Source organism: Triplophysa dalaica, chromosome 19, assembly GCF_015846415.1.
Source record: "Triplophysa dalaica isolate WHDGS20190420 chromosome 19, ASM1584641v1, whole genome shotgun sequence".
Taxonomy (NCBI): Eukaryota; Metazoa; Chordata; class Actinopteri; order Cypriniformes; family Nemacheilidae; genus Triplophysa; species Triplophysa dalaica.
The window spans coordinates 11,562,979-11,579,012 of record NC_079560.1 but is presented as its reverse complement, the minus strand read 5'-3'; the positions used below and the strand labels follow the sequence as shown (position 1 = coordinate 11,579,012).

The following is a 16,034-nucleotide window of genomic DNA, read 5'->3' as shown; positions in this document are numbered from 1 at the left end:
GACATTTTCACCTAAATTCTGTACCTCTCCGATAATCTGCCTTGTATGAGACAAGGGCCACATGACAGCATCTGATGATTCAACTCCTACAGATGATTGTGAGGTTATTATCTTTAAAAGTTACAATATTGCAGATCATGTTTGGCACTCTTTACAGAATCACGAGTGTTGGAGAAGCAGTTATTACTTCATCAGCACTTTCTCACGAAGGCCTCATTTCTTCCAGATAACTGTTCTAAAGTCTGTGCCCTGACCTCATGTTTAGATTTTTAAGCATTTTGCTACACGTGCGAAGCAGCTTCGTGTGGATACATTGCTTCATGTACTGTTCTCAGAACACAACTACTGTCTTTTGATGAGCACAGAAAGGGGGGAGTAAAGTCCAGAACCAAGGGCAGATTATTAACCTGTCTAATCTTGTCCCTCTCTCTCTCTCTCTCTCTCTCTCTCTCTCTCTCTCTGACACTCTCTCTCTTTCATAAAACCATTGTTCTGCGTCCAGCCTGATCCCGAGTCTATGGTAGAGCCCCGCACATCCTTCAAGGGCCAATGAATCAATTCGAAACAGCAGTGGAGCTCAAGGTAAAATATCTGAAAGTATGGTGCCATTGATCTGAATCAAAACACTGAAATGGACCACATTGTAGTTGTTTATCTCACAGAGATTCCATGGGAAGAAATGTTAGTTACATATCATATTAACATCACTTTTGTTTACTCTGCTGAAAATGTCACTATGTTTTAATTTGAGTGGTTTTGTTATTAGTGTCTTGTCGGTTGTTTGTATGTACCAGATAAAGTTAAAATTTTCAGAGGTTTCTGAACACGTGAGATGTGTATAAATCCAGAAATGCATGCAAAGATTTATTCAGTTTTTTTTTAAGAAACCTGCTGGCTAATGCTTGACAATTCTTCAAACTGTTTTCAGCCTCTTTTGTGTGGTCTAATTATGGAACGTCACATTGCTGTTGTTTATCATAAAAAAGATACTTCTTTGGGAAAGATTATGATGGCTAAATGGTATAAAACATTGAAACCAAATGTGAGAGATAAAACTTCGTTTTCAAAAGCTTAAAATTTCAAAATTTTCAAGCTTAAAAGTTGGCTTTGTTAAAGAAGTTCTCAAAATAAATGACAATCTAATAATGATTTCATTAACTGTATACATCAGCATTGTTTAATCCATTCATAGCATAGTCTATTATAAACAATTCTATATAAACATTCTAGGTGGTGTCACACTTTAGAATAGGGACCAGTTCTCACTATTAACCAACTATTAGCTATGACTTTTGCCTCAATAAACTCGTAATTACTGCTTATAAGGTAGTTTTTAGGTGTAGGTATTATGGCATGTACAATAAGGTAATACAGAAAAGGGCATTAATATATACATTACACATATAACAATATGCATGTAAATAAGAAAGTAGTTAATATCGAATTTGTGTACCTTAATATAAGGTGTAGCCGTTCAGAAATTTTAGATATTTAACACATTCCACTCTTAAAAATAGAGGTGCTTAAAAGGTTCTTCACAGCGATGGCATAGAAGAACCAGTGTTGGTTCCGCAAAGAACCATTCATTCAAAGGTACTTAAAAGAACCATCTCTACTCTTGATAGTCTGAAAAATTAATCTACTTCTTCTTTTATTATTCTGCAAATGTTAAGGTTCTTTATGGAACCAAAAGGTTCTTCTCTGCCAGCCCTTCCCAAAGTCCGGACTCCGGGAGGGGAATTAAGGGAGGGAATTCGATCCGGACCCGCCAAGTTCCAAACAAACACACATGCAGGCAGGCAGGCAGGCAGACAAACACACACACACACACACACAGGCGCACAAACCAGTTTAGGAACCGATCACGTAAAAAGCGTTTATTGCTGTTGGACGCGCCTCTTTTGAATTGTTTTGGCAGAGAGAGTTCTGCGCGCCGGGCGGCTTTAGTAGTGTTAACTGACTCTTTCATGTAAAGCGCGTGGATACAATGTTGCCGGTACAGCCCGCGAGCGCGTGGTTTTGCTTTGCCGACTCAGCTCGTCTTTTTCTTGGTCTATCAGTGTAGCGACCGGCAGAAAACAGAAGCACATTCAACCGACCGAACAAAACGGCGTTTCCAAAACTCTGCCACTGTTACAGACTGTCTGGGCATATGAAAATGGATGTAGTTTGTCTGTAAATATTTGCATAGTTTGTTGCCCAGACGGACATTTGTGCTGCATTATTTACTAAAAGTTACATTGAAGTACTATTTCATAAGCAGAAAATATGTAGGCTAAACGAGAACGGCTTTTTGCATTTTGTTGTATAAAAATGCAACACTGGAGAGAGTAAACGCAAGAACGACTAGATGACGCCATGATTTTGATGATTAGCATATGAAGAGTTGATTTGCAAATAATAACTTTAATAGTGTTCAAAAACAATGTTTTTATTGTGCATTCAAATTAATATTGATGAAACTGCAGTTGGGTTCTTTTGATTAAGTGATCAAATAAACTACAGCTATAACTAACAATAAAAACACGATTAAATTATTTATTTTAACCGAGGTATCTTATTTTCCAAACAAACTCTTCATATAGAGTTGATTTGTTTTTAAATGTATTTAAAGTTGTTTTAAATGTTTATTTAAAGCAAGTTTTGTAATAATAATTATACCGGACCTTTGAAGTTGACAAGAATTCAGATTCGGACCTTTGAATATGAACTTTGAGAACCCCTGTTCTATGCCATGGAACGCCAGATATACATGTTATTACTTTTCATATTTATATAGTATAAGACCTTGTCAAGTCTATTGTTCTAAATATTAGTAATGTTAGTAATGTTATAATATTCGATCTGAATTTATCAGAAACATTATGTCTGCAGGACCTAGTTGCTTGATGCCAGGTCATGATGTCCATCTATTTATTTACGTTATTGCTTTTAAAAAAGGTTTAACACTTAACTTGTCACGTAAAAAAATGCCGACCCTTGCAAATAAAATTTTTGTTACCAAACTAGAACCAACGGCCATGACAGCTTAGTTACAGCCTAACTTAACACTTTCAATCATTATGAGATAAAAAATAGATTGAATTTTTAAGCTTTGTTTTATGTAACAGTTACACATGATATTTAGTGAAAACTGTAATAGATTTAAAATATATTTGATCAGACTAATGTTGTGAACAGACACATGCACTCCTTACATGGAATAACTGATATATGCTTGCATTTATTTGACTTTAGCTCCCATCTTCAGATGAGGTTGTGAATGCGGAGATACAGGAGACGTCTGCTGAAACGCACAACAAGCCTGATGGAAGTCAGAATCAGCCGCCAGGGTTTGACATGATCTACAAGATCGAAGATGTACCGCCTTGGTATCTATGCATGCTGCTGGGACTTCAGGTACAGATTTTCATTCTTTTGACCATCTAGTCTGATCTACCAGCCCCCATCCCTTCCAAATCAGTACTAACGTCCTCTATGTCTCCAGCACTACCTAACATGCTTCAGTGGAACTATAGCTGTACCGTTTCTATTGGCTGATGCAATGTGTGTGGGGCGGGACCAGTACACCGTTAGCCAATTGGTGGGCACCATGTTCACCTGTGTGGGCATCACTACTCTCATACAGACCACATTTGGTGTCAGGTGAGTTATCCAATATGTGCTTCATGTGAAACGTGTGGTCAGAGGTTATCATGTGCCGCTGCTGTTGTGGGTTAATGCTTGTTATGTATCATGTTCAGGTTGCCTCTTTTCCAAGCGAGTGCTCTTGCCTTTCTTGTCCCTGCTCAGGCAATACTGAGGCTCGACAGATGGAAATGTCCCCCTGAAGGTAGATTGTTTTGAGCAATGCACGCTGGATGTTTTTGTGTGAGAAACATCATTACATTTGATTTATTCAGAATTTTCCTGTTCATGTAGCATGACTGGTAAGCATTTGTTAGCAGCACAAAAGGTTTTGGGTTTGATTCCCAAGAAACACACTTATAAAATGTATAGTTTGAATTCAAGTCGCTTTGGATAAAACTCTCTGCCAAAATGCATAAACATAATTTTATATTCTAAGAAAGAAAAGTCTTAATACAGGTTTGGAAAGAGATTTTTTTAGGGAAATGTTTATTTAAAAAAACAATACAAACATTAGGCCACACTATAAAATATAAATGTAAATAAACAAAGATACACAACATTGGCCAAAAAAAGTATATTTGTCTATTTTTATATAGATCAACTGTTTCGAAATTACACACATCCCTTATAAATACCCCCTCTAACTAATCTATTGAAAATCTGTCTACGCTACATTCCTCATTGTGCGTCTGAGTTAATACTTAACACTGGTTTTGGGTTTACAGAGGAGATTTACGGAAATTGGACGCTTCCTCTCAACACATCCCATATTTGGCATCCACGAATTAGAGAGGTGGGCATTTCCAGCGTTATGGATGTGACATTTTCAGTCAAAACTTGACATATAAACTCTCAGAGAATGTATTTATTACCATTATATTGTTGAACCATCTGTTTATATTTGACTATACCCCTGATGAAAGAGTCCAGACATCCAAAGAAGTCAGTCTGTCACGTAATTTCTTTTAGAAAAGAGGGTGAAATTCATGTGTCATGGATGTGACAAAAAAAGAATGCATGTTTTTGAGAGACAACATACTTTGTGGGATTTCTTTGAATTAAAATGTACAAACCAGTAGCAATAAAATACAACAAAACGAGAAGGGACAGCTCTTCATAGAATATAAAATAGCTATTTTATTTGAATCTTCCTCATTTATGGGGAATATCGACCGTTGGATGTGACAATTCTGTGACCAGAATAGAGAAAACTATGCTTTAAAAACACAAGAAAAAAACTTTAAAAACATTAAAGGAGTCAAATGACAGGGGGCTAAAACGAATATCATTGTTTGTTTAAGATGTAATGCATATATGTATATACACGAATTAAGGTTAAAAACGCTGTGTTTTCCACATACCGTGCATGTTTATATCTCCTCTTTGCCTCACATCTCTGAAATGCGTGGATTGTTTGTCGCTCTGAAAGCGAGGTATACTATGACTGGCCAGTTAACCAGTGCGTAGTGATTGGTTAAATACTGCAAGCATGTGACGGATATGTAACGCCTCTTACCATATTTGGAACAGGTTCCAATGCAAATGTACTGACAGTACTGACTTGCGTATACATTCTGGCGGTCTTAGTCAAGTCATACCACGAACTGACGTAGATTTGTGGGGATGTCGTTACACAAGGCGTTTCAGGCAGGTCTGGGTGCATTCGCTTTTAGATAGAATGCATCTTTTGTTCCGACACTAAATTATTAAACACCAACAGGTGTTTTTAAAACACCAAATATTGACATCTAACCTATCAATATGGTGAAAACCATTGGTAAAGACTTGATTGTTTCATTTCAATGCCCTGCACACTTAAAATAAAGAGCTATCAACATCATCAAATAATACATCCTGACCCGTGTGTCAATGCTATACAGATTCAGGGTGCTATCATTGTGTCTAGTCTGGTTGAGGTGGTCATAGGGTTAACTGGAATCCCTGGCATCCTTCTCAACTCAATTGGACCGCTGACTGTCACCCCCACCGTCTCTCTTATCGGCCTGTCAGTCTTCCAGACGGCAGGAGACCGGGCGGGCAGCCACTGGGGTCTCTCTCTGCTGTGAGTCCTTGAGCGTCTCATGCCCATAATTCATCTTTTTTATTTTAATGGTTTTAAAGATGTGTGTGTTTTGTTATTACAGGTGCATCTTCCTCATTGTTTTGTTTGCTCAGTATCTGAGGAACTGGGCTTGTCCTTTGCCCACCTATACCAGAAAGAAAGGCTGTCACATGACACGTGCGCAGATCTTCAAAATGTTTCCAGTACGCTGAACATACATTCACACAACACATTTATTAAAAATTCACGTTGTCTATTGTAGTTGATATCTTTTGCTCTATGTAGATCATCATGGCCATCATGGTGGTGTGGTTGGTATGCTATATTCTCACCCTGACAGACGTGCTGCCCAATGACCCAACTCAGTACGGCTACAAAGCTCGCACCGACTCTCGGGGTGATATCGTGACCCAGGCGCCATGGTTTCGTTTCCCCTATCCCTGTAAGCACCTTGCAACACATGCCTGTGATTTATAACAGCGGCCTAATATCTAATCTAAAGCTTTTAGTTTTCTAAGAAAACTGATTAGAGGTTTGATTAGATGCATCTGTGCCTGTGGATTATTAGTCTTTCACGTTTTTATATGGTTGTGTGTGTCACAGGTCAGTGGGGTTTACCCACAGTGACAGTGGCAGGAGTGCTGGGGATGTTCAGCGCAACTCTAGCCGGTATCATTGAGTCTATTGGGGATTATTACGCATGTGCTCGCCTCTCTGGGGCTCCGCCTCCTCCTGTGCATGCTATCAATAGGTAATAAGAAGTAAAAACTACCCTTTACTTATTTGTAAATGCAAATTTATGGCTTATTGGTTATTTTTTTACTAACATTTTCTTTTCTAGAGGGATCTTTACAGAGGGCATGTGCTGTATTTTCACAGGACTTATGGGTACAGGAAATGGCTCAACGTCCTCTAGTCCAAACATAGGGGTGCTTGGCATCACAAAGGTGAGAGAGTTGGAGCTCGTTGTCTCTTTATAAATTTATTGTTTGCTTTACAGGCTGTTTAAAGCATTTTGTATAGAGGGTATCGTGAAAATGTTTTCGCAAACATTTGTTTGTGACATGTGATGAGACTCAGTAGGAGGAGTTACAGGAGGTAGATACAGAATAACTATTCATGCTTTAGATTATAATATTTATAAAATATTAGTGATATTCTGTGTTGTGTGAACAGCAGTGGTGTGTATTAATATAAAACTGGTGGTTCCTCATTCAGGTGGGCAGCAGAAGGGTGATACAGTATGGGGCAGGTATAATGTTGATATTGGGAACTATTGGGAAGTTTACCGCACTTTTTGCCTCTTTCCCTGACCCTGTCCTCGGAGGGATGTTCTGCACTTTGTTCGGTAAGGTTATAGAACTTTTGTGTTTTTTCTTATGCGTTCATATGTTGTTCTAGCTTCGGCCACAAGGTGTCAGTGAAAATCCCTTAAAGGGTTAGTTCACTCAAAAATGAAAATCCTGTCATCATTTACTCACCCTTAGGTTGTTTGAAACCTGTATAAATGTATTTGTTCTGTTAAACACAAAGAAAGACATTTGTAAGAAAGATAGCAATTTGCAGTTCTGTGAAATCGTCCACTACCATAGTAGGAAAAATATATTGTATAGTATTTTTGTTCTGTTGAAGAATTTTGGACAACAAATTTAGGTTCTGGGGCGCCTTTGACTACCATTTCATTTTACCTACTATGGTAGTCAATGATAATTGATAATTGCTAGCATTCTTCCAAATATCTTTCTCTGGGGTCATCAGATTTATAATGGAATGAATTGACATGAGGCTGAATAAAGGATGATAGATTACATTTTTTTAGTAAACTATCAATTTAAACGTCGAGTGATGTCTAAACTAGAGTGACACATCCAAAACAATTGCATTGTAATATGCTCAAAATGTTTATAATAATATAAATATCAATATTGTAATGTTGAGCTTGACACATGTGAATCTAGGCATGCAGGGGGCAATAATCTGTAACTTAAATTGTGTACAGTTTGAAAGGCGACTTTCGTGACATATGTCATGTAATGACATGCATTAATGACATGTAAATCATAAGTGTCAAGTGGATTTAATGTGACAAAAAAGAGAGAGACATACTTTGTATGATTTATGTTACTTAAAATGCACAAAGGAGACGCGATAATACACAACAACGGATAACTCTTTGTAGAACATTATAGTTTTTTTCATATTCACATTTATGAGGATTTTGGGCCGATGGATGTGAACGGTGCTGCTGAATTTATATTAGGCTACCTGAATACGGAAATCGTGCTTTAAAATTAAACATTTTAAAAGTTTAAGAAAAACCTCGCATGGGTTTTTACACAACCACACAGGCTTTCAATCTGAGCTATATCAGTGAAAAAAAAATAGCCGACAATTTATTCCTTTAATTTCATCCAACGCGACTTTTATTCAAAATAACGCAACACTTTGTGGACACGACATACCGGACTATACGACATTTCTGGTTATTCTCTGTTTCTTTAAGCATATCATACCATGTTTAAATGTTACACTGCGGGCTTTTGTGGGCATGAGCGCGAGAACATATTTCCGCAGGGAGCGGGTGAGAGCGGGACAGAATCCCGCGGTAGCTGGCGCGAGCGGGACTGAAAAGATCCGTCCCGCGCAGCATCAAAGGCTCGATGATGTATTAAACCTTAGAAATTAGTGTGGATATCATAGATGTCTATATAATGGAATTTTGCCTTTGTAGTGGGCAGGATTGTGTGGGGGTATCTTACATTGTTATTTATATATTGGTTTATGAACAGGTATGATTACAGCTGTTGGATTGTCAAACCTCCAGAGTGTAGATCTGAACTCTTCCAGAAATCTTTTTGTGCTGGGTTTCTCCTTGTTTACCGGCCTCATGCTGCCTAACTATCTGGAGACTCATCCGGGCAGCATCGAAACAGGTTAATATGTGACAGTGTCTCATTGTGTAGCCTGAAAGTGTTTCCTGAATTATTTTCCTTTGCTCAATATTTACATTTACATTACATGTATGCATTTGGCAGACGCTTTTATCCAAAGCGACTTACATTGCATTATACTATACATGTAGTATTATTAGTTATTTATTTACACTACCATAAATGAGTTTTCAGGTTTTGTATTTGATACCCATAAACTTAAGAGCCATCTATAATTACTCTTACAAATGGATAACATTTATTTTGCAGTGAATAAACAGACCACAAATCCTTCCTTACAAACCAGTGGGTTCATGTTGCTAAAGCCCATTGACCTTTAAAGAAAATGGAAGCGTTCATGAGCTGCCAATCTTTCAGTTTCAATAGGAAATGCATTAAGTTCTCCTCAAGAGATTTTATGGTTTTAAGCTGCTGCACTTCCCCATTGCAATGAAATCACGTTTTTTGAATGATTTGAACAGGTGTGCCAGAGCTGGACCAGATCATTACAGTTCTCCTGACCACAGAGATGTTTGTTGGGGGATTCATAGCGTTTGCACTGGATAACACAATCCCAGGTATGCATCAGTGAAAATGACTCCATGACTCCGACATACTAACTCACAAAAGCGACACAAAAATCGCTAACCTTATGTTTCCCATCACTGTATGTATATTTTGTGTCTAGGCACCAAAAAAGAGCGAGGTCTGATCAATTGGGCAGCCGAGAATTCTGTAGCAGATAAATTGACATCAGACACGTATGACTTTCCAGTGGGGATGGGTCTGGTCCGGAAGCTGAACTGTCTGCGCTACCTGCCCATCTGTCCCACTTTCCAGGGCTATAAGGCATTACGCCACAGGCATAAAGAGAATAACGTGACAAGCAATGAAGGTGTGCCTCCAGATGTTCCAGAGGAGACGATCTGCACCAAAGTGTAGCCATATTGTTATTTAACTGGGTTTTGTGTAGAATACTTTGTTAAGAGCAAATTAACCTTTTTACAGCTGAACACCAGATTTGTTTCAGTTAGTTTGTTCAGTACTGCATCTAATAATATAATACGACTCCTCCATTAAAGCATGGACGCTTATATTTCTATTACGATTTGAAGGACAGTTTAAGAAGCAAATTCAGATTTTATTGAAATAATGTGAAAATTACAGTCCGGTTAATGATAGTGTACAAAATTCACAAGTGTTTAGCACTAAACAAATGTTTTTAGAAAGGTTCAGTTTAGGAAGATCGTGAACATATGTGTTTAGAATACACATGTGATAATGTACATATACATGTTATCGTAACAGATAATGTTTATAAATAATTGTACTTTGTATGCCATGAGAACATTACAGATAATCATGTGGGATGTTCAGTGTTGAAAAAGCTGTGCTTACGTTACTTTGTATTAAAAAATGTTGGATCATATATTTTGTGGTATCTTCAAAGAAAATTAGATTCTTCAAAAATTTACAACAAACAGCAATGCTGTTTTAAGAAATACAGGGTTTGTGTTTTTTTATTTGAAGGAAATGACTGTATTTTTACCCAATAACTGTAGTAGTTATATAGATTTAACATTATTAGATTTATCTGTTGTGGGCCAATAGTAGTACATACAAAGTTATATATATATAGAAATATAAAGTTAATAATCCCGTCTGAATCTCAGATAACAGCTCTGTGTATTGCAGAGACCTTTTATAAACAGGCGCCAGAAGAGGTTAATAATACTCATTTATTTAGCAGATTCAGTTTTTATCCAGTTGTTTGTACATGAAACAGTGTTATCAGGAGTTGCTTAACTTCATGTATATATGCCATAGTTTATATGAAACAAAGCCACAGTTTAGATCAGATAAATATTTACTGAAATTCACAACAATAAAATTGTGACCTTTGTCATGCATGCTAAACCTGCCAAAGACACTCAGATCCCTCTGTGAGTCTCAGTTGCCAATACCAGAGGTGATCTGATCCCTTTCTCTCTTTACAGCCACTGCTCTGTTTATGTAGCTTGTATGTGTGAAGGCATATGTATCTAAACATATTTCAACACATGTAGTTGGCCTTACCCTGTTGCAAGTCCAGAGGTAGCCTTTGCAAAAACAAAGTGATGAATGCAGTGGTAAGTAAATACACTTTTAGCTTTCATCCATTGGGGCGAGGATGGCAGATGGTCAACATGTTTCACTCATTCATTAGCTTATAAACAGCTCTGATCCTGCACCTAAGAGGCGCTGGATAATCCATGAGCAGTAGTTATTATCTTCTACAGTCCATAGGTCCCAGGTTTTATGGCGCTGGTGGCTGAAACACCTGAGGATGTGTCTGCACGTAAGGTAAGTAGTGTGGGATGTACATGGGTGGGATGTGCATAGATGCAAAGGGTATACTACAGGGTGGGGACAGGGTGGCGCTGGTTAGCGTCTGCTGTGGCAGAAGAACCTCGACAAACTGGCACGTTTGTGGATCGAACAGTATCTTGCGCTGCTGCAGCTGAGTCATGTCCACATAAAAACAGTGTCCGGTTTCTGGGTCCAGCAGCAGTTGGCAAGGGTGTTGTCCTGCCGCTATACTTCCTCCTGCTTCTGGACCCAACACACCTGCACCCCTAAGCCTGGCTTCGGCACCATAAGGAGCAACAAAGATTGTGTTTTGTATGCTTTCTGGAGAAGGCATAGATTCTTTATTTTCTGCATGATTGGTTGAGGCATCTGTTGGGAATTGCTGGCCTAGCATTTTGCCATCCTCAGAGAGGGATCCCAGTAGAGGGGAATGGCTGTTTGATGCAGGCGGCTGGTTAAAAAGAGGTGTTTGGAACAAGAGAGGCCCTTGAACGTAGCTGTGCACAGCTCCGATTTGAGGAGAGATCGTCTGGTAACCCAGTGGATTGACATTGTAATAACATGACGGAACCATAGGTGTTGAAGCGACTGTTAGGACACAACCAGACAGAGGCCCCACTGAATTCTGTGACCTGGGAGGCAAGCATGGGGTCTGATGGTCATCACTTATCATCTTGGCATGGTCTTGTTGTTCAACACTCACTGTAGGTGAATAATATGGCAGCGCTACCGGGACATTATGGAACCTAGACGGTTGATCATTGTCAGAACCAGTCTCCTGCCCTGCTTTGTTCAACTCTCCTTTTGTAGGTACTTCCGAAGACTTTTCTTCCTTGGTTTGCTGTGGACGATCTTTCCTGTTTGTTGGTTTCAAGTTTGTATCATTGCCAGTAACATCACCTTTACAAAAGCCAAATTGGCTACTCTGTGTCCATGGTGGCTTTGACATTCCACAGTGGTTTGCTTTGGTTGGGCTGACCTTTGTAAATCCAACGGTATGAATTTTGTCTTTTGATTCCACAAGAGGGTTTGCTTTGGTTGAGCATCCTCTTGGTATAGAGTGATGAGAGGCCATATTTCTTATTTTGTCCAGTGAAAGGGGAGGAGTTACTTTCCGCACCACAGGCTTTTCATCTTGTCTGTATACCTCACCTTTTTCTTCATCCCTGTTGTTGTTTTGATTGGGGGCGTATGGCTTAAAAAGAGGAGCACTTCTGCTTTCTCCATGGGTTGATTCTGCTGGGCCTTTAAAGGGCAAGTTGTATGTATTTTTCACTAGGCTCCTCATATTTCTTACTACATGCACAGGGGCCATGGTTTTTAATTTTCTTTGGCCTTGCCCACCCACACTTGTAAGCTTGACTTGCTCTCTGTTACTTTCCTGATCCTTCTTTATACCACCCTCATCATCCTGGGGAACTGCATCAACCGTATTGGCCTCCAAATCAGAGATAAGACAGACAATATTTGTAGGTCGGAGTGTACTTTCCTTACTGCCGCCCTGTATCTCCTGCTTGTCCAGAAGATGTGTAAGGTTCTGGGTTACATTGGGTTGTTTATGGATTCTCTGCCCCATGTGGCATTCCTCAGGTGTGGTTTTCACAGGAGGGATTGGGCTGATGGCTACACTTGTTGCTGCACTCAAGTTCCACGTTCTTCCTTTTGCTGAGTCACAAGAAAGCATTGCTCCGGGGCTCAGGTTAGGAAGCTGTGTCGCCTCCTCTCTCGGGATTGCCTTCTCTTCTTTCTCATTCTCTGAAGTGACAGTTATTTCAGTGCTGCTGCCATGAAATTCAGACCTTTCAATTCCAGTTAACAGGGGGTTGAAGCTATGTTTGCTGAATGGTTTGGGTTGTATTTTGGAGTTTACAATGTTATACTGTTGAAAGGAGCTGCACTCAGCATTGAGAGAGGCATTCTGGAAAAATCCACTTTGTTTCGGTTTGGTCATTTCAGCATGTGCATCCTTGCCAGAAAAATGCAAACAATAATCCTCAGTTTTACTGTTCACGTTGATGGAAGCATCAGTTGAATCCATGCTGCGTAGATTTTGTTCATGTTGCATCTTTTTTGATAGGACACTCGTTAACATGCAGGAAGCCATTTTGGTTTTGCCTGAAGTCTCATCCAGGGAAAATGATTTCTGTAGCCTTTGCTTTCTTTCAGCCTGGACTGACGTCTGATCAGCCATGTGTAACTCCTGGTGAAATGCTGCAGGCATGCTATGTTGACGCTGAAATATGTCCCGGGTGTGCATAGGTGTCTGTGGAAGCTGACAGGTTTCATTGTCATTATCTCTGGCATGTGACTCAGACATGTCCCGTCTCTTCAGCTGAATTTGTCTTTTAGGAACAGTCTTTAAGCCTTGGTTTATTTCTTCTGTGGTTTCCACTGCAACATCAATGCACTCAATGCTGGATTCTGAGAAAGCAGATGTGTTTTGAGTCTTTGAGTCCATCTGCATTTTGAAAGAGAGAACATCGTCCGTCCAATTGTTGTGACTTGCGTCGGCAGAGGGCTGATATGACGGCCTACAGGTTGAACTGAAAACATGCAAGTGTTCAGCTTCAGAACAGGAAGATCTTACCTGCGCAAGGTTTACAAGAGTTCCCACCTTACTACTGGCCTCGGCAAGCTTTGTTCCCATGCTGCTGGTTCCTGTGCTATTGTCTGTGATGTGGCAGGATGGCCACAAGCTGCTAAACTGTTTGTAGGGGAGTGATCTGGACAGCCAGACACTGTTCCTGCTCTGCTTTTCCAAACTCTGAGTATCAGCAAGGGTCTGTATCTGGGGTTGGTGCCTGGTTGCGGGGATACGCTCTGAATAACAGTGTGGCGGGATTCATGACTCCTGCTTGCTGGTTGTGAATGTTGAGATGCAGCTTGCAGACACTTTCTATTTCTAGACCTGAGTGACAGCTCAGCCTGCTCCTTTTTGCAACTACCCTCCCCATACCCCTCATTTACCACATGACCCCGAATATACCCATCTCTGTCAAATCGGGATTCAGCCAGGCATGCACTCAGACCCTCCCTGGGTCTTTGCTGTTGTGTCCCGTGGTCCTCTTTTGGCTGTGTGCCACTATGCTCCTGTTTCCTATATTGCTATGCTGTTCTCTGTCAGGCGAAATCTAAATAGTGTTTTAAGTAAATCTGTGTTGTGAATAGTTGTGCTGCTCAGCGATTCTAATGTTAGTGTGAAAAAAAGTCCCACTGCCTCTGGAATAATCCTTTATGTTTTTTGACAAATCTTTTTCTGGTAAATAAGTCGCTTCAGAAGGATCCAGCATTTGTCTGGTGTCTGTATTTACAGATTGCAAATCCACATTTGTTCATTCTGTATGTGACAGCAGCGGTTTTACATCAGGTTTTAATAAATGTCTTTTCAATTATGGAGATGTAACCTGTTAGTTCACAGTAGGCAGCTTGGTATCAAGTTCTTCTTGTGTTTGATAGAAAGGTGTCTTTGATGCATTGAACCATGGGTGTCTTTGTGGACTTTGAAGTAATGGCTTCCAAAGAGGTGGTACAATCCAGCAACTCACCTTCAACAAGACACTCTGTAGACAGTCTGTGTGTCCTATCATCTATATCTTCACCATACTCACTCAAAGAACAAAGGGCAGTGTAGTATGAACTTGCTGAGTCATCCATGATATCATCAGCCTGCTCAGGGTCACTTTCACCTTCATCCCTTTGTCTGATATTCTGGCTGACTTTTCCGTTGATAGATGCAGATGACGTAGTCATTTCTTCTTAAATGTCACTTGGAAAATGTCCTTCCATGATGCTGGTCTGAAAACCTTTGATGCAACAATACTGGAACACCAGCATGTGGTGGAACGAGGAGCTGTTGAGATGCACAGGTCGGACCGCAGTGACAAGTGCTGAAATGTTTATGGTTAAGAGAATGAGTTGTCCAATTGAGTACAGCAATGAAATATCCACCAACGTTTCCAGCATCTAACTGTCACTTCTGATGTTTTAATCTAGGTGAAACAAGAATGAAAATGAGTAGATTTAACCACGTAATAGAAAAGCCATGTCATATTTATTCTAAGGTATTATAAACAATACATTTCAATATTATGTCCACGTTATTTCTTCACAGGTGAAATCTTTAAAGTATTCATTTGAATCATGTATTTAACTTGAGATGAAAAGGCATCCCATTGTTTGTGTTTGACTTAACAGTGTATTTCAAAAGACAAACTGTGTGTTCTAGAGAGACAGCTGCAGTTTTGCTGCAAGCTGTCCCACCCCCATTGGAAAACCCCTCTCACCTGATCCAATACACCAACCTGGAAATACATTTTCTATCTTCTGTTGATATTCCTGAGATGTTACATCTGGGTGAAAAAGAATACAAGAAAAAAAACTTTCAAAGAATGATATCAACAGTCTTAAATAGAAAACAGGTCAAGAGCCCACTTTAAACATATACTAAAATAGGGACTGCAAATGAGATGAATCAGACCTTATTTTTTGGCGGCTGAGGTCTGGATCAGGACATGTGGTCCAGACCTAGTAGTAGCTAAGGTGGTGTGGCAGTCCGCATTGATAGAAGGTGGTGGTCTGGACCGTTCCCTTCTGACTAACATGGCCAGTGCAGTCTCAGAGCTAGCTAAATATAGATCCCAAGGCCCATAATAATATCATCAGGAAGATTGGACTCAATACCGTTAGGTACACTGTGGTAATATCCTTTAAATGGCAACAGCAAGGGGAATGGTCACGGTGTGTGGCTATCATGGGGTAGAATAAGTCCTTTCATAGAAGTAGAATTGAAGCATTCACAGTGTACATATAGCCGAACTAATTCTAATGAGTTCTGTGTGGATGCACTAACACTTGAGGCATATGTGCATGTCCACTAAAATGGCCGCCAACTCTAGGACTTTGTTGAATTTGACTTGACCGAGCAGGGCATGACAGCTCTGGCATTTGAGTCACTTGGTCTTGGCTGCATGATGATATAATGACATGATATAGTGGGCAGCATGGGTATAAGACTGCTTAGTTTCACACCAGTGATACTCCAAAAGTTTCCCTTGTGCATAGTA

At 39.7% G+C, this 16,034-nt stretch overlaps 1 protein-coding gene across 2 annotated transcripts; it reads left to right on the top strand.

The window, feature by feature from the left end:
* On the top strand, positions 1-10,041 carry slc23a1 (solute carrier family 23 member 1). Of its 2 annotated transcripts, XM_056731074.1 has the most exons (15): positions 1-103; positions 503-582; positions 3,238-3,399; positions 3,488-3,645; positions 3,744-3,832; positions 4,356-4,423; positions 5,511-5,692; positions 5,775-5,895; positions 5,978-6,134; positions 6,296-6,443; positions 6,534-6,639; positions 6,911-7,040; positions 8,482-8,625; positions 9,105-9,200; positions 9,311-10,041. In XM_056731074.1, the coding sequence occupies exons 2-15, from the start codon at positions 550-552 to the stop codon at positions 9,562-9,564; spliced, it is 1,848 nt and encodes a 615-aa protein (XP_056587052.1). In that variant the 5' UTR covers positions 1-103; positions 503-549; the 3' UTR covers positions 9,565-10,041. The 2 variants fall into 2 exon arrangements, with proteins under 2 accessions (XP_056587052.1, XP_056587051.1); XM_056731073.1 differs by lacking the exon at positions 1-103 and having other exon boundaries at positions 462-582.
* The last annotated feature ends 5,993 nt before the right edge of the window (positions 10,042-16,034 follow it).

Excerpts from the sequence above, each read along its gene's own strand:
- slc23a1 (XM_056731074.1), top strand. The coding sequence starts at position 550 with ATGAATCAATTCGAAACAGCAGTGGAGCTCAAG. Across the intron at positions 5,896-5,977 it reads AGATCTTCAAAATGTTTCCA|ATCATCATGGCCATCATGGT; the intron begins GTACGCTGAACA and ends TGCTCTATGTAG. Across the intron at positions 9,201-9,310 it reads ACTGGATAACACAATCCCAG|GCACCAAAAAAGAGCGAGGT; the intron begins GTATGCATCAGT and ends TTTTGTGTCTAG.